Source organism: Pseudophryne corroboree, chromosome 2, assembly GCF_028390025.1.
Source record: "Pseudophryne corroboree isolate aPseCor3 chromosome 2, aPseCor3.hap2, whole genome shotgun sequence".
Taxonomy (NCBI): domain Eukaryota; kingdom Metazoa; phylum Chordata; class Amphibia; order Anura; family Myobatrachidae; genus Pseudophryne; species Pseudophryne corroboree.
This window is the reverse complement of record NC_086445.1, coordinates 640,989,357-641,008,558: the sequence shown is the minus strand read 5'-3', so window position 1 is coordinate 641,008,558 and position 19,202 is coordinate 640,989,357. Positions and strand designations below refer to the sequence as shown.

The 19,202-nt window shown below is 42.1% G+C and overlaps 1 protein-coding gene across 2 annotated transcripts in view; it reads left to right on the top strand.

Moving 5' to 3' along the window:
- CACNA1S (calcium voltage-gated channel subunit alpha1 S) overlaps nt 1–19,202 on the top strand; it is a 515,698-nt gene that overhangs the window by 327,742 nt on the left and 168,754 nt on the right. For both annotated transcript variants that reach the window (XM_063954963.1, XM_063954964.1), the window contains 2 exons: nt 6,140–6,250; nt 6,820–6,903. In XM_063954963.1, coding sequence (XP_063811033.1) covers nt 6,140–6,250; nt 6,820–6,903 — 195 coding nt within the window. The remainder of the gene's footprint in view (nt 1–6,139; nt 6,251–6,819; nt 6,904–19,202) is intronic.

Here is a 19,202-nt window from a genome sequence, read left to right as displayed (position 1 = left end):
GACGTTGCTGGCATTTCATCGTCTCGGCCATGACTAGTGGCAGCAGCTTCAGCACGAGGTGGAAGTGGATCTTGATCTTTCCCTAATTTTGGAACCTCAACATTTTTGTTCTCCATATTTTAATAGGCACAACTAAAAGGCACCTCAGGTAAACAATGGAGATGGATACTAGTATACAATTATGGACTGCCTGCCGAGTGCAGACACAGAGGTAGCCACAGCCGTGAACTACCGTACTGTACTGTGTCTGCTGCTAATATAGACTGGTTGATAAAGAGATGTCTATGTAACTATGTATGTATAAAGAAGAAAGAAAAAAAAAACCACGGTTAGGTGGTATACAATTATGGACGGACTGCCTGCCGAGTGCAGACACAGAGGTAGCCACAGCCGTGAACTACCGTACTGTACTGTGTCTGCTGCTAATAATATAGACTGGTTGATAAAGAGATGTCGTAGTAGTATGTATGTATAAAGAAGAAAGAAAAAAAAACCACGGTTAGGTGGTATACAATTATGGACGGACTGCCTGCCGAGTGCAGACACAGAGGTAGCCACAGCCGTGAACTACCGTACTGTACTGTGTCTGCTGCTAATATAGACTGGTTGATAAAGAGATGTCTATGTAACTATGTATGTATAAAGAAGAAAGAAAAAAAAACCACGGTTAGGTGGTATACAATTATGGACGGACTGCCTGCCGAGTGCAGACACAGAGGTAGCCACAGCCGTGAACTACCGTACTGTACTGTGTCTGCTGCTAATATAGACTGGTTGATAAAGAGATGTCTATGTAACTATGTATGTATAAAGAAGAAAGAAAAAAAAACCACGGTTAGGTGGTATACAATTATGGACGGACTGCCTGCCGAGTGCAGACACAGAGGTAGCCACAGCCGTGAACTACCGTACTGTACTGTGTCTGCTGCTAATATAGACTGGTTGATAAAGAGATGTCTATGTAACTATGTATGTATAAAGAAGAAAGAAAAAAAAACCACGGTTAGGTGGTATACAATTATGGACGGACTGCCTGCCGAGTGCAGACACAGAGGTAGCCACAGCCGTGAACTACCGTACTGTACTGTGTCTGCTGCTAATATAGACTGGTTGATAAAGAGATGTCGTAGTAGTATGTATGTATAAAGAAGAAAAAAAAACCACGGTTAGGTGGTATACAATTATGGACGGACTGCCTGCCGAGTGCAGACACAGAGGTAGCCACAGCCGTGAACTACCGTACTGTGTCTGCTGCGACTGGATGATAAATGATATAAAAAATATATATATATCACTACTGCAGCCGGACAGGTATATATTATATATTATATAATGACGGACCTGCTGGACACTGTCTGTCAGCAGAATGAGTTTTATTTTTATAGAATAAAAAAAACAACAACACACAAGTGAAGTCACACGACGAGTGTTTAACTTTTTCAGGCAATCACAATATAAGTATACTACTAACTATACTGGTGGTCAGTGTGGTCAGGTCACTGGTCAGTCACACTGGCAGTGGCACTCCTGCAGCAAAAGTGTGCACTGTTTAATTTTAATATAATATTATGTACTCCTGGCTCCTGCTATAACCTATAACTGGCACTGCAGTGCTCCCCAGTCTCCCCCACAATTATAAGCTGTGTGAGCTGAGCAGTCAGACAGATATATAATATATATAGATGATGCAGCACACTGGGCTGAGCCTGAGCAGTGCACACAGATATGGTATGTGACTGAGTCACTGTGTGTATCGCTTTTTTCAGGCAGAGAACGGATATATTAAATAAACTGCACTGTCTGGTGGTCACTCACTAGTAAACTCTCTGCACTCTCTACACTTCTACAGTACTCCTCCTAGTCCTAAACTCCAGTAAATCTCTCTCTCTTATAATCTAAATGGAGAGGACGCCAGCCACGTCCTCTCCCTATCAATCTCAATGCACGTGTGAAAATGGCGGCGACGCGCGGCTCCTTATATAGAATCCGAGTCTCGCGATAGAATCCGAGCCTCGCGAGAATCCGACAGCGTCATGATGACGTTCGGGCGCGCTCGGGTTAACCGAGCAAGGCGGGAAGATCCGAGTCGCTCGGATCCGTGTAAAAAAAGCTGAAGTTCGGGCGGGTTCGGATTCCGAGGAACCGAACCCGCTCATCTCTAATATATATATATATATATATATATTATTATTATTTTTTTGTCAGGAACAGCAGGGTCCCTAGTGACGTTAATACGTTCTTAATGTGTATGAAACATGTACTGAATGCCGATGTTGAGGATCTAATCAGGAAACATCATGGTCGACATAAGAAATAGTATTCGTGTCGATATCAGGGAGTAGTAACTGGGCCAAATAACATGTTTGCGACCCCGAGGGGTCTGAGGGAAATATATTATTAATATTACGCCCTCCACAAAATTACTACGTCTGTGTTTGAGCCACAGATCTATGCAATCGTACCATACATATATATATACATACAGGTATAGCTTTCTGAAATGCATCACATTATCATGTAAATTTTTTTACCCAGTCAGATTAGTTGGTGCCGACAGGGTCACCCAAACACGTCTGTGTCTCCCATATAGTTTTCTCATTGGAAAAGCATACATTTACTGACATTATTTACATGAACCAAGTACCCTCAGGAGTCGGCAGTGTCGACAGAGACATTCCTATAGCCGTTTGTGGCAGAGCCCTCAGCCTCAGACATGCCGACTGTAAGGAATAGACCCAGTACTTTCTGTCAGGGAAACATAGCAGACGTTTACCAGCTCTATTTACACCATCCTCATTATACATTGTGCTTTATTTCTAACATATATTGCACTAAACAACTGTGCACCCCCCCCCCCCCCCGTTTTTCACTGTGATCTGTCTGGTAGGGCCAGCATTTTTGAGGAGAAAATGGCGCTGGATAGAGCTGTGAGGACCAAGCCACGCCCCCTTAATGGCGCGCTTAAGCCCGCTATTTTCTAGATATTTATACTGGCGGGGGTCTGTATTAGGTGCCCGGGCACTTAATATCTCTCTTGCCAGTCTATCTCTGAGGTATACATGCTGCCCAGGGTGCCCCCCCCCTGCGCCCTGCACCCTTGTAGTGCCGCTTGTGTGTGGGAGCGATGGCGCACAGCGCGCCCGCTGCGCGGTACCTCAGAGCCACAAAGTCTTCTGCCGTCACTGAAGTCTTCTGTTCTTCATTTACTCACCCGGCTTCTTTCTTCTGGCTCTGCAAGGGGGGTGACGGCGCGGCCCTGGGAACGAGCAGCTAGGTGCACCAAGTGATCAGACCCTCTAGAGCTAATGGTGTCCAGTAGCCTAAGAAGCAGAGCCTTTGAACTCAGAGAAGTAGGTCTGCTTTTATTCCCCTCAGTCCCACGATGCAGGGAGACTGTTGCCAGCAGTGCTCCCTGAAAATAATAAACCTAACATAAAGTCTTTTCCAAGAAACTCAGTAGAGCTCCTCAGTGTGTGACTAGTCTCTCTGGGCACAGAATATAACTGAAGTCTGGAGGAGGGGCATAGAGGGAGGAGCCAGTTCACACCCCTTTTGAAGTCTTGGAGTGCCCATGTCTCCTGCGGATCCCGTCTATACCCCATGGTTCTTGAAGCATCCCCAGCATCCTCTAGGATGTATGAGAAACACAAATAAAAATACCAAAGTAGTATATCCTGTGAAACACTATACAGGTTGAGTATCCCATATCCAAATATTCCGAAATACGGAATATTCCGAAATACGGACTTTTTTGAGTGAGAGTGAGATAGTGAAACCTTTGTTTTCTGAGGGCTCAATGTACACAAACTTTGTTTAATATCCAAAATTATTAAAAATATTGTATTAAATGACCTTCAGACTGTGTGTATAAGTTGTATATGAAACATAAATGAATTGTGTGAATGTAGACACACTTTGTTTAGTGCACAAAGTTATAAAAAATATTGGCTAAAATGACCTTCAGGCTGTGTGTATAAGATGTATATGTAACATAAATGCATTCTGTGCTTATATTTAGGTCCCATCACCATGATATCTCATTGTGGTATGCAATTATTCCAAAATACGGAAAGATCCCATATCCAAAATACCACTGGTCCCAAGCATTTTGGATAAGGGATACTCAACCTGTATTATACGAGGACCCTGACGCACTTAGCCCCCCTCAGGGTACAGAATATAGGGATAGCAATATGTGTGGGATACACGAAATAAAGATCACACAGCAGCTATTGGCAGACACTCAGTCACATATACAATGCAGAAATTATTACCAACAATAAAACTGCACTGGACTAGCAATACTAAGTACAAACTGTACCACTAAGTAAAGCTATATAGGTACAGTATATAGATATAACAATGCAAAGTAAAGACTGGTTGTATATCACAGGATACTTGTACTAAATAAATATCCCTGTAGTAATGCACTTGTTCTTAACTAACACTGTCTAAACGACATGTAGAATACTTAAGTGTCCTGTAAATGCACAGCGCTGATGATGCAGGCGGCTTTACAGAGGAGACATTGCCCAGCAGTCCCAGAATCAGCTCAGCATGTGTGTAATGGCGCCCAAACACTGACAGGGAGTGAGGGAGACAGAGAGATGCAGCTCCAGGGCGGGAACATTTGCAGTAAATGGCGCCTGGGGGAGGGGCTACAGGTCAGAGCCGGGTACTGCGGGGCCTATTAAACAGGATTATGAGGTAATCCGACCTGTGTCCCTTGCCCTGGTGGTCTGGTGGGATCCCTGTACGGCCAGTGTCCACGCCAGCGCGCGCGGCCCATCTCCTAGAGACCGCGGCGGATCGCGGTTTTCAGCGGGTCCCACCTGGGGGACCCTCTTACCTCCTCCCTGTAATGCGGCCACGAGATGCTGGAGAGCAGCGGCAGGTGTGTGTGCCTGAAGAGAAACCGGAGCCCTCCACTGTAAGTACCCGGCAACCAGGGCGCGGGAGTATACAGCGCCGCTGGGGGAGGCGAGGGAGCCGCAGCACAATGTCATACTGACATATAGTACTTTTAAGTGCCTTTGCTGCGGCCCTTGAAGTCTTCTTTCTTCTAAAAAAGCTATTTTCAGGGCTGCCTAGCGCAGCTCTTCCTGTTAGCTGCCTGCACTGTAGGCACCAACTTACAAACTGACCTCCTGTGCACGGAGGCGGGGTTATAGAGGAGGGTCTCTATCCCATACCATTTGTCTATTGTCTGCGTCACCTTGTTTCTATATTGACCCTACAATCTCCTCTTACCTCATGTGAGATCCCAGTATAGCCTGTCCCATCTTATCTGAACCTTTCTACTTTGCTAATCTTTTTATACAGTATACTGCCTTTTTGCCTATTCCACACTATTATGATACTCATTCATTCCTGTTTTTTCCCATCCACCTCCACATTTCCAACTCGTATGCTTCTGTTCCTCTCATGGACTTTGGCACCATGACCCACACTGCAGGAATGCCAGTAGGACTTTTCCATTGCTGCTTGGGGCCTTTCAAAGACTGGCCATACACCTAACAATTTATTATCAAATCTGGATGGTTGGAATGAAAATCTGGTAATGTATGGGAGCAAATGACAATTGACCATTTGCTCCCAAAAACTGAAAAACAGACAAAAAGGGTCAGTCTGACAAATTTCACCAATTTGTCTGAACAACCGATTTTGTTTGTCAGTTTTCCGGCATTTCTGAGCATTTTTTTTTTTTAAATATACTAAAATATGTTGTACACTAGCAATACTGCCATCCAAAAAAATTTACTCTAAAAATGCTGAAGGGGGTAATCATAGTTAATAAATAGCATAAACATTTTCTAATTACATAAATTGTTTACATTTGTTTATATTTTATATACAATTTTACAATTATATTTTAATTTAACCTTTTCATTCAAAGGCTTGTGACCAGCAATAATATGGATATATTTTAGTTGCCCTGCTTTCACCTATTATCATTGTTGTCTAACTTCACTTTATGGACTATTATAACCTTGCAAGGGGGGGGGGGTTAAAAGTTGTTGCACATGTGAAATAAAATATAAAGCAAAATTCTGCATTATTTTGGTAGTTAATGCAGCACTAGCTCGTTCATGGAACTAAAAAAAAAAAAATATTTGACTATTTGCTTTTTATTATCCAGCACTATGGGCAGACAGCAGAGTTCAGTCATGTATCTGATATCCTCAATGTGGCATTCACCGGAATATTCACTGTGGAAATGCTACTAAAGTTGGCAGCTTTCAAAGCAAAGGTCAGTATATTGAGTACAGATTTGGGATAAGGGATACTCAACTTGTATATGTATATTTGTAATGCAATATGCACTACGCTGAACATATTTTCCAAATGTATTTTAATTCTCATTGGACAAGGCTTTAATAATAATAATAATAATAATAATAATAATAATAATTTAGGCAAAATTCAGACTTCTAAAATGAGTGGTGAAACCAAGAAATGTTAGTGGTACACAATGAATATAATGTAGCTCAAAATGTTACAAGAGTTAATTAATTCCCAATGTATTGTGCTTGCAACTCTGATTAGATCAAATCCCATGGGGTAAATGTAATAGCTAGCAAATGATGGTGATGGCGCAAGGGAGTCTGCCTGATATTTTATGGTCGCAATCGTTAAGAATACAAAACTAGGTTGTTTTTGTCTTTTTAATCATTGCTACTTTAAAACATTGGTCAGAATCAAAGAAAACCTACCAATGCCTGCAGTTTGCAGGCTATTACGCACCCATGTGTTATAAGTAGCTGTATGTCTTTGGGTATGTCCTTAACATATATTTCCTTTTTTTTTTCTCTTTTTAAGGGTTACTTCGGGGACCCCTGGAATGTTTTTGATTTCCTCATTGTCATAGGCAGTGTGATTGACGTTATCCTAAGTGAGATCGATGTAAGTGAATGTCTTCAGGTTACCATAACTAGATAGATAGATAGATAGATAGATAGATAGATAGATAGATAGATAGATAGATAGATAGATAGATAGATAGATATTAATATATTTATATACATACACATGTACTGGAGCACCATATGGTTCTATTTCTAAATAATATGTAGAGATCAACATAACAAACCAATAAGGGAAATTCAAGGGTTACTGTGAGGAAAGCTGGACATAATTTTTATATGTTTTAAGTAAATTCAGACATGTTGATCTGCTTCAAATTATGTGAAAAATACCTTTATCCAGATAATGTATGTGAAAAACATTCTAAATAACAGATTCCATACCTATGTGTGTATATTATTATGAAATATTGGCCCAATTTATATTTGTACACAAACACAATAGTTTGAGTACAAATATGATGTTTGGGGGTCTGCACTAGTGCAAGATGTGCAGAACGGGCCTTGCAATGTCGCTCGCAGCCCCTGTCATCCGCAGCATGATTGACATGCTACAACATTGGGGGACTGAGCGGGGGTGGCACCAAGCACTATTCTTCAAAACAGGGGTGTGTCTCCTCGTTTTGAAGACGTGGTGGATCTACGGTCTGAGTCGTCGGATGTAGACTTCCTGTACCCGGGTGTCCAGATCCTATGGCCAGCCTGAGTAAGCTTCAGCCTGCTTACACAGCTGGCCAGTGCCTAAAACCATCGCGAATCGCGACCATCATGATCGAAGGCTGCATCATCAGGCGTAGCACTCGGATCCTCGCTAATGCAAACAGGAGGCATCCATCTCCTACACATGCCTCCTGCTGCAATAGAATTTTAATGACATGGAATTGCACAGCTGCTTCCTTCCTTACAAACATGAATCAGGTCCTATATTGCTATGAGTTGATAGGGTCATTGCTGATAAAACGACAACAGGTGAAGATAACCAAACTAAATTAAGTAGGATAGGTTTACTGCTTTAAAGTTGATTGTTCTGTTTGTGATGACATTTTTGTGGCGCCCCCAGGATATAGTTTGGCATAGTGATTAGCTATGGGTGTTAATTCAGTCTTTATTCTTCTACATGCTACAGTAGAGTGTTGGAGATCATCAGGTGAAAACTGTGTGGCAGCTAAGTCTCTCTCATCTTTCTGCGCATTTCTTTGGTGGCCAATTCTTTGTTCTCTTTTTCTGATAATTTGCTGCAAATAAATTGGAATTAGTTGATTCTCACACATTCCTCCTTTGCTTCAGCTCATTTCTAGCTTTTATTTTCTTCTCTAATATTCTGTCCCACTCACGCAATACAAACCCATAAATGTTAAGCTTTGCTGTGTTTTTCTGTTCACAGACTGTCCTTGCTCCCAGCGGCGGGCTGTTCTGTCTCAGTGGTGGCTGCAAGCCCAGCGTTGTAACTATCAGCTGCATGTGCTTGCTGTGCAAAGAGACCATCATTGTTTATCATTCTGTTTCATCAATCCATGATAACAAGTGCAAACTTACGTTGCGCTAATGAAATGCTAAATGTTCTGGGCCTGGGAAATGTTAATATTTTGCAGATATGAAATGAGCTCATTTTCTCTCACTCTCTTACTACTACTCATCGTCGTCCATTTCGTAATCACCTGTAGTAGCCAGTTAGCTAATGCATTACAGTATGTGCCACTGACCTTGCAACATAGAGTATTACATAGATGCATGGAATGCTTGTAGCAGTAAAGTTAACTCGATCATCTGTAACTTTGTGAAATGCCAGAAATTGCAGTTTTCTGCAAGCTCTTCAAGATAATAGACAGTGTCAGTGTATCTGTCTTTTTTATTAAATTCATTTGCAGTTTTTCAGTGATATTCACTGTGAAAATGAATGTTCTTTTGTAACACTCTGCACCTTTTCAGAGCCCTGCTTCTCCTCCCTATGGAGGAGCAGCAGCAGCAAGCAGGTTCACAGGTAAGAAACTGCCAGCTGTTGTCCTAACATGACAGCACCTGGTAACAAATACTGTAGTGATAGGGTGCTGCAACAAAAGTGCACTCAAAGAGTGGCATTATGACATTTATTCAATGTTCTGGGCACTGCCTAACCAATGCACACTAGTTGGGAATCCAATTAGGAGTGGCTTTTATACCTTGGCTAATTACCAGCAGCTGACGATTCAGTCAGCAGGGTTTAATCCACAGGTTAAAGCACAGAAGGGGACATTTTCTTGTAGATTCAGGAGTTGCAAGGGAATTTCAGCTAGAAAAAGGCACCACCTGGAGGGTTTAACCTGTGGCCCAGGTACCCATACGTTCCGCATTTTAAGCAAAATGCATGGGTTAGTCAGTGCATGTTAATCCTGTGTTTACCACACTGGGAATGGCTGAAACCAAGAGCTATTGTCTGCCCTGCTAATTGGATTCCCCCTAGGTGTCATTGGTAGAGATGGCCCAGCACCAACTGTACTTTTGCAAGCGTGCCTAGTTTTGCGCAAGCCATTTGAATGAGTTTGGAGGATCATGGGTATTTCTTGAAGGATAATGAAGAGCAAAAATATACAGTATTTAGTTTTTGGGAATGAATTATTTGATTGAGATTAAGAACTGGAGAATTTGAATTTACAAGGAGTTTCCTTGCTGCAGGAAAATATAGGCAGAATTCTGCACAGATTTAGCATTCTCTGCCACATCAGGGATGCCAGAGACTGAGTCTTGTCCCTATACTTAGGGTAAGTACAAGATCAGGGACCACATTGGGAGCCCAACAGTGGGGTATTATAGTAGGGACAAACTGGGCAACCAGATATAGGCAAGGGGATACAGGGAGAAGTGAATGTATGCAGCAATAGTTTCCTATTGATTCGCTCATACATTATATGCTGTGCATGCAGCACTGACTTTTTCACTAAAGGGGGCCCAGGAAGGCCCCGCATCTTGTCCAAGCTACCTCTCCTCAGCAATGCATGTATTTACTTCATTTGGCACTTCTGTGGGAAAGTTCATTTAAAGGTACACTTGACACGTGATAAAAATCATCAAACATAAAATATACAGTCTCCATTTCTCATCGTCATGATTTGTTAAAGCCATACATTAGGCTGTATCATGCATTAATTTAGAAGAAAACTTAAGAATTAATAAAGGGGTAACAGGAATTTTGATGTGATAGTCTTACTTTACTCTCTATATACCTTTATGCGGGGAGGGGTTAATTACCACAGCAAATTGTCTTATCGGGGGCTATCCTATTAGCCCCGATAAGCTGCGGCTCGTGCTGGCTTATCAGGGATTTTGTTTCACCTGCCTGAGGCAGGCAATACCAAATTCACATAAAGGTAGAAATCCCCGAAAACACACAGGTTTTACTAAACTTGTGCGTTTTCTTGAGCTAATGTATTTTTTTTACAGTCGACCAAACTAGATAGCCTGTAAAAAAATACCAGTGAAACATCGGGAAAAATCTGGAAAAACATCTGTTTTTCATGTACGATGTTCCTTTACCTGTAATTGGATACCCCTCAAAAGGTGTATCTGCTAATATACAAAACTAGGTGCACAAAGCTTTCATTGGGATGTTTACAGTGAAATGCACCTAATGGACAAGTAAGTGCACTTGACTACATAAAGAAGAGTTGTTGGTGCACTGATTTTATGGTGTGTAAATGATTCCATGTCACTTTAGAAAGAAACTGCAAGTGATCTTGTCCCTGTCATAGAAATATAACATAGAAACAGAATTTGATGGCAAAGAAGAACCGCTTTCCCACAGGGAGAAATTTTCCTTGGGGAGAATACTGTGAATATCATTTAAGAATCTTAGCAAAGTCACAAAGCAGAATACCTTGGTCTGCACCTATGCGTCTCAATGGTGTGTCTAGCTCAAATCAAAGTGCATGCCTCCTCTTCACATTTTTTACCAGAGTCTGCAAGCTGGAAGCCCATCACAGTGTACAGAGGGGTAGTCCTTCTGTTATTACTCACAGTCCAATGGGCGTATAAGTAGCTCCAGCACTTTTCAATGTAGGGCTAGTCTCTTGAAAGAGGGGTCGGGGGGCTGGTTAAAGCACACTGTTCTTTTTAAATTATTTATTTTCTCATTTTTTTTTTGCTGTACACAAGCTTGAGAAGTATTATGTCTGAGTATAAGTATAGGACTAGGCCCTCTCTCTGGCATATCTGAGCTGGTGAAGACTTTAGTTAATTTTTCATAGTAGAATTGGCTATACAAGCAAATCATGTACATGAAAATGTGCCATACTTACCATATGCCATCTTTACCCCTTTACCTCATTACAATAAACCCTTACTCCATACTTTGCTAGGAATACCTTCACAGGTATCTGTGCATACTTCTCCTCTGCCTCAAATGCTGCCAAAACAAACCTATACGCCATGTGGAAATGTAGGGATTGGGTGGATCCAAAGGTGCATCTGCCCTGTTTAGTTGCTGCTTACCTGCCGCATGTACTGTGTACATGGTACGTCTTTAGATTCCACCATCGTTTGTACCATTGAAATTTGCACCAGCCTTATGTCACTATGTCAGATTTTACGTCTGAGCATGACCTCTAGAGTGAACAACTGAGCGTCTGTGTATGCAAACACTTCAGTGACACGCACACAACACTTCCATACCATGCCCATAGAACAGGCTATCTTTGTTCATCTGTTTAGCCACCTCCCAATCATCACCCAGGAATGGCCAGCACTTTTCCAAGATATTTCTAATACAGTGCGTCTCAATCCCAACAACACCTTTGTGCATACACTCTGTGTAATGTATGTGCCATAGGAGTTTTTAGGGATTTTTGTACATATGCAGTAGCAAAAAATCGCTCGACTACCTGAACATTGGCATTGTGTGGGGCTCTGAATCAGGCCTAATATGTCTTATTACAAATAACATTACATGCTTGCAAGGCTTAAATGGCAAATAATCAAATAGTATTGAAATATGGGCTTTAGTAATGGTCAGTCATACTTGCCTAATCTCCAGGGCTGGATTAAGGGTAATGAGGGCCTCGACCCAAACAACTGACAAAACACAGACACGCACAGACTTAACCAGGGGTATCACACATGGCAGTGTCACCTGCAGCTCCTCTCACTGGCCAGGTCTCTTCACAGGTGCTCCACAGCCCCTATTTCATCTACGAGGGTATGCTGGGTGGTGGGTGGCTCCTCTCCTTGAAGAGCTCCCACCTCCAGACTCTCCTAAATTGCACTATGTACTATGCATTCAGAAACAGCTCTTGGCAAACCGACCCTATAGGGGGAAGCCTGGGGTGACAGCCCCTGTCAAATTCTTATCATTGGTAGCATTGTGGGTCCCAAAAAGTATCAATCTTTATCACCTTATGTCATGACGACAAGGAATAATTTTTCAGTGCTATTTATCAACATTCTCTAGCCAGGATATTGGCTTCAATAAGAGCCCATACTGGCAAAGAGTAAAACGTAAAGTAATAGTTGACAGGTTTGGAGCCAGTGTTAATTTTGTCGACTAAAATTATGACTAACAGTATTTGTCGACTACAATTTATTTCAGGACTAAAATTAGACTAAAAGTAAAACTGAGATCCACTGACTAAATCTTAACTAAAACAAAAAAAAAGTGACTGAAACTAAATTTAAAAATCCTCATCAAAGAACAATGGAATTAGCACTGGAAGTATGGTTTTAAATTAAATTATATGTTCTAGATATTTGCAGACAATAAATATGACCTGCTGTGAAAGAAATACGATTGTGTATTGCACTTGTTTGTTCTAACAAACTTAAGGCATTAATTTGTATATGATATATGGGAGTACTACAGTAAATTAGACTCTATATATAACACATTCTCAGCCTACTGAGCCTAGATTACTAAACACATAGTTAAAGGTATGCATACTTCTCAAGTTAATTTCAGAGAAATGCTATTCAGCAAAATAACATTACATCATCATTAAACTGCAAAAGGTATGACTAAAACATTGACTAAAATTAGACTAAAATGAAAACAGATCTACTGACTATGGGCCTAATTCTGAGTTGATCGCAGCAGCAAATTTGTTAGCAGTTGGGCAAAACCATTTGCACTGCAGGGGGGGCAGATATAACATGTGCAGAGAGAGTTAGATTTGGGTGGGGTGTATTCAAACTGAAATCTAAATTGCAGTGTAATAATAAAGCAGCCAGTATTTACTCTCACAGAAACGAAATAACCCACCCAACTCTAACTCTCTCTGCAAATGTTATATCTGTCCCCCCTCCCCCCGCAGTGCACATGGGCCCTCATTCCGAGTTGATCGGTCGCAAGGCGAATTTAGCAGAGTTACACACGCTAAGCCTACGCCTACTGGGAGTGTATCTTAGCTTCTTAAAATTGCGACCGATGTAATCGCAATATTGCGATTACAAACTACTGAGCAGTTTCTGAGTAACTTCAACCTTACTCTGCCTGTGCGATCAGTTCAGTGCTTGTCGTTCCTGGTTTGACGTCACAAGCACACCCAGCGTTCGGCCAGACACTCCTCCGTTTCTCCAGCCACTCCTGCGTTTTTTCCGGAAACGGTAGCGTTTTCAACCACACGCCCATAAAACGCCGTGTTTCCGCCCAGTAACACCCATTTCCTGTCAATCACATTACGATCGCCGGAGCGACGAAAAAGCCGTGAGTAAAAATACTATCTTCATTGTTAAATTACTTGGCGCAGTCGCAGTGCGAATATTGCGCATGCGTACTAAGCGGATTTTCATTGCGATGCGATGAAAAATACTGAGCGAACAACTCGGAATGAGGGCCATGGTTTTGCCCAATTGCTAACAAGCTTGCTGCTGCGAACAACTCAGAATTACCCCCTATAGCTTGACTAAAATGAAGCAAAAGAAAATACAAAAATGTGCCTATAAGCCAACTACAATTTTAAGTAAGCGAATATGACTAAAACTAAATTGAAAATCCTTGTCAAAATGAACACTGTTTCATACCTCCCAACTGTCCCGATTTTGGAACTGTCCCACCCGCCAGCAGCAGTGTCCCGCGGTGGGGGGGCCGGGGGACAGTTGGGAGGCTCCTGCACTCGCTGCAGAGCAGGGTGAATAGACGCTGTGCGCATGCGCACACAGCGTCTATTCAGAGACAGAGGTACTGGGGCATGCCAGCAGCTCACTGAGCGCTGGCCATGCTCCCACAGTAACGAGAATGGGGGCCGTGGTTCGAGATCGCGGCATTGCCGAGAGGCCACGCCCCCTTTATGCAAAGACGCAGCCATTTTATGTAGCCAGGCCCCCTTTTTCGACAGTGGGCGGGGCTCCGCCGCGCATGAGTGTCCCGCTTGCTAATCTTTGAAAGTTGGGAGGTATGCTGTTTGGAGCTAGCTTAACTACTGCGCATGTACAAGAATAGTCTGCCATGAAAGATCTGTTATATGATATCTATTGTATCTCAACTTTATACCAACACATTATTAAAGGAATGCATATTATTCTGGGGTTGAGTTTTCCTTTTTTAAATCGGATACCAAATGCAACAAAGGGGTCAATTAGGGGTCAATTATAACACATATATTATAATATATATATATATATATATATATATACAGCACGAAACAGGTATTTGTTGTGATATTATTGCACCTGGCTTTGTTCATCATTAAAGCATCTATGCACGTTAATTTAGCAGCTTTGAAAATGTTCTCCAAATGTACCTGGAAAGATGGTGAGTCATAGGAGATGCATGTATCCTACTGTAGATTGCAGAATTTTTGCAACCATGGTAGTTTATAGTCACAGTCAAAAGTAAAACTAATTAGTAAATTTTGTAACCGTGATATTTTAAGTGGTAAAAAGAAGTTGCTAAAGAATATCGTATATGCCATTATATATGCCATCTCATTGCTTTTTTAGACAGCAAAGGGAAACTGTGTTATATTTTAGATTGGAAGCAGCTTACAGATTTATCACCCAAGAAAGTGATTCAATAATATCCCGTTCAGACTTAAAACCCGGGTTATTGAACATGCTTCAAGCCGTGTCACAGCTGCTTGAAACCATGGGGGTAATTCAGATCTGTTCGCTGCTGTGCATTTTTTCACAGCGTGCGATCATATCTAAACTGCGCACGCGTGTGAGCCGCAATATGCCGGCGCGTCGCACAGCAGCACCGGGCATCGGTGCCTAGCATCGGGATGGTGCGAGAAAATCCGAAAGCACGAGTGACAGGAAGAGGGCGTTTGTGGGTGGCAACTGACCGTTTTACAGGAGTGTCTGGAAAAATGCAGGTGGGATCAGGCGTATTCGGAAAGAGTGTCTGGCGTCAGCTCCGGCCCCGATCAGCAGGAAACAATTGCTGCAGCTGAGTAAGTCCTGGGCTGCGCAGAGAGAGTGCAGCTCTGCTACAAAAGCGAACGCACACCTGCACAGACCTTATACCCTACTCCTGTAGGCAGCGACTATCTGATCGCAGGGCAGCAAAAATAGCTGCCCAGAGATCAGATCTAAATTACCCCCATGTTCATACTGCAGGCTGGACCCAGGCTATTGTCAGGTCATCCCTTTACTGGTGCTTGGAGATGACATCTGCTACTTTTAGCTTGACTTGGGCCACACTGCAGACCACTCCATTTAGACCCTGGTTGCAACCCTGGTAGCGGTCCTGGGACAACTGGAAACATTTAGATCCACCACACATCCCTGCTCTGATTAATAAACTCTGGCAAATATATTGTTACGAACATATCACCAGTATCTAAAATATCTGCCGCCTTCACTTCCTCAAGGCACGGATCACTTGGCTGACTCACTTTTGATGTCCATGCTTCATCTCATAATTTAGCTCTTTCTCTTCCTCCTGTGCCCATATCCCATGCTCCCCTTTCCTTTCCCTGTACTAACTTCCCCAGGTCTTTCCTCTTACCTTCAGGTCTCCCCTATACTCCTCCACCTGTGTGGATGGTCACGCAACCTTTGATATCCTCCCCTCCTATGTTTTCTTGTGTTATGCACAATACACTATCTGTTACATGTTGTGCAGTGCGTAGTAGCTGTTACATTGCTGTTCGGATTTCAATTAATTGCACTTCATTGTTACCCTGATTCCCTCCTCCCCTTTTTCTGTATCCCCTCCTTTCAGTTCTTTCAGAAAAATAATACATTTTATGTTAGAAAAAAAAGAAAAGAAAAATGTCAGTTAAGAGCTGATTGGTTGGTACTTTATCTCCGACCACTTTTTCTTTCGCCAAGGCTTAGTACATACTGTAGAAACCTCTAGCTCTCTCCAAGGCTTAGTGAATAGACCCCTTAGTGTTTGTATTTTTCTTAATAATCCTACCCATCTTTGGCAGCATTGTGGATTTTAGTTAAAGTAAACACTCTTCTTCATTTACTTTAATTCAATGCCATGCTTGGTGCAAAAGATACATTTGAATCAGTTTTACCACCGACGGTGGTGGCATGCCTCAAAATAGCATGGAAATTGGGCTACACATCCATGGCGGTCTCCTGACACTCCCAAGTAACACATTTGTTCTGTTTTCACATGGTAGCCATAGCCACCCAGTTACTGCCCATAAATGCCTGTTCACTGGAGGCTATTTCTGCAAAAAGATTTGTGTGGCGTTGACCATGTTTGATATTTAAGGCGCATGCACAGTCTGCAGAAAACGGCAAGATGTGTATGCTTTTCAACTTGCGTCTGACTAAGGGCCTTTATATTTTGAATAACTGTAGCCAATAAGATACACTATAGTCTTCTCTTTAGTATTATCCATAAGATGCCTCAGTCTCCTACTCTGAGACATCGTTACAGTATCAGCTTAGTCACGTACTGAAAAATTACGCTACATGAAATATAGAAATGTTCTATATAATTTTCTTTTGCAGCAAGGCTGGGGGACATTGGACTATGTAATTGTAGGTTTAACTGTAGTTTTAAATTCTACACTCCACCCCGCTGCAACTCCAGCATGTCAGTCTTCTTTAGGTGCTGAGTAGGGCATGTTTTACAGCCCTTGTTGTAGATTAGTTTAGTTTTTACTTTTTGTAAGAAAAAAATTATTTTCATTTTCATGTTTTTGCCTCTGGTGATGCCCACTTTAGGAATTCAGGGGCAGATGTATTAACCTGGAGAAGGCATAAGGGAAGTGATAAATCAGTGATATGTGCAAGGTGATAAAGGCACCAGCCAATTAGCTCCAATATGTAAATTAAAAGTTAGGATCTGATTGGCTGCTGCCATTACACATTACACAAGTGATGCCTTGCACATATCACTGGTGAATCACTTCCTTATGCCTTCTCCAGGTTAATACATCTGCCCCTCAGTTCTCTGGTTGGGCAGCTTGAGCATTCCCTCCCCTGGGGGCAGCTGCATAATGTCCCATGGTTCAGTGTTTGCCAGCCTTGCAGCCAGAGAATAGAGGACTTTTAGTCACTTACCATTGAATCCTCTTCTCTTAAGCAGGCTGGGGGACACCTGTGTTCCCTCCCTCACACTCAGACGTGTAGGGTTTTGGTTCTTAACTGTCTTTTCCCAACTGGTTTGTTTTATTCTAACAGTTTTACTGGCCTACTGCTGCTCCTTACCGGACTATTTTATAGTAAACAAAAGGCATGCACTGAGCCCACTAGTTTTTGTTTCTGTTCCGTGAACTACCTACTTTAATCAACTTTGAATCCTTGGGGTAGATTTCCTAAGCTACGGGTTTGTTTTCCTGGCTGCATTGTACCCATAGATTTATTAAGCTGAAACACACCAAAAAACACAGAAAAAACTAACTTAAGAATAAATAATAATCATTGATGTTTTTAACATTAGAATAATAGAAACCCAAGATTTAATAATCCTGCTGAAATAAAGGACCTGCCACTGACAGACAGGTTTGCAAGCAGTGCTTAAGATCTGTACAGAACCCAAAAGGTAAAGAAAATGCATTGGTATCCCCCTCTATTTTTATAACCTAGCCGTGGGTTATTTAGCCTAGGCTGGTAGTGAAAAATAGGACTGACCAACAGTGTGGGATTCCCCCAATATATCTGAAACAGCCAGGGCTAGTGACACTATACCAGGGAGACATATTATGTGGGGTCACCTTGCTATAATGTCAGTCAGCCCTAAACTGCTCATCTCAGGGCTGGGATATTTAGAGAAATGGAAAAATCCCACTCTGAGGACAACTAACCCTGGTAATGAAATACATAATGATTAATATTGATATTGCTCTTTATATGTGAGCTACTGGTCCCAGCAAGCTGCCAGGGTATAATGGCACTTGGGGACCAACAAGTGGTTGGGCATCAAGGACCTGCTGGCACCTGTAGTCCATCTGTAAAAAGAGAAGAAAAAAAAAGAAGCACACACACAGACTGTGTTAATAATTAATAAAGACACCTCCACTGTGTTAGTTACAAATCCAAGGAAAGTGCTATTCTTCATTCCAAATAGGTATCCCCGGGTCTTGGAAAAACAATGATAAGTTACTCACAGATATTCTACATAGTAATCAAGACTGTCAGACTTGTAAACCACGGTGGGATTGCATCAGGACTCGAACGGTATAGGGCAGTAGTTCTCAAACTGAGCGACATGGCACCCTGGGGTGCCTCAGGGCACTTGCAGGGGTACCTTGGATTGGTGGTCCAGGACCAATTCAAATTATTTATGGTCAGTGTAATAGGCAAAACCAGTGCTGTTGGCTGCCAGTCATAAAATATGTGAACAAACAGAAACAAATCTTGTCCCTCACCACACAATTGAACCTAAGGATGACATATTAACACAAGTAATTTCATTTACTATTTCTTTCTAAATTTCTCAATAAGATATTTTTGGCCTGGGGCTGCCGTTAAAAAATAATAATCTGATACTCTAGGGCACCGTGATTCAAAAAAGTTTGGGAACCACTGGTATAGGGGATTAGTTTTCAGCCAAGTAATTCATAATTTAGCTTATACAATCTGGTGCTTTGTGTAGGGTATGCAAAATAATTACACCCCCCCCCCCTCATCTGTTTCATGGGTCCCATCCCACCTTCTCACCAAGTGCGGGCAGTGTGAATTCTGATCACACTATGCACCTAAATGTTTGACCATGTTTACTCCAGCCCCTGCCATCTTACAACTGATGTTGGTACAGTATGAAAGATATGAGGCTCAGTCTAATGCCCATTAGGGGAAGCAGTTATTTACCTGCTCTGCCTGATGGGAAATTAGAATAACGTTGAGAACATTACACATGTGGGAGGTCTTGTTACCTTACTTATTGAACCACCCTCATACAGTGCTTTTTGGTAGTGCTGCAAAAGCAAGATCATGATCATATGCAGGTACTCATGTATTACACTTTAT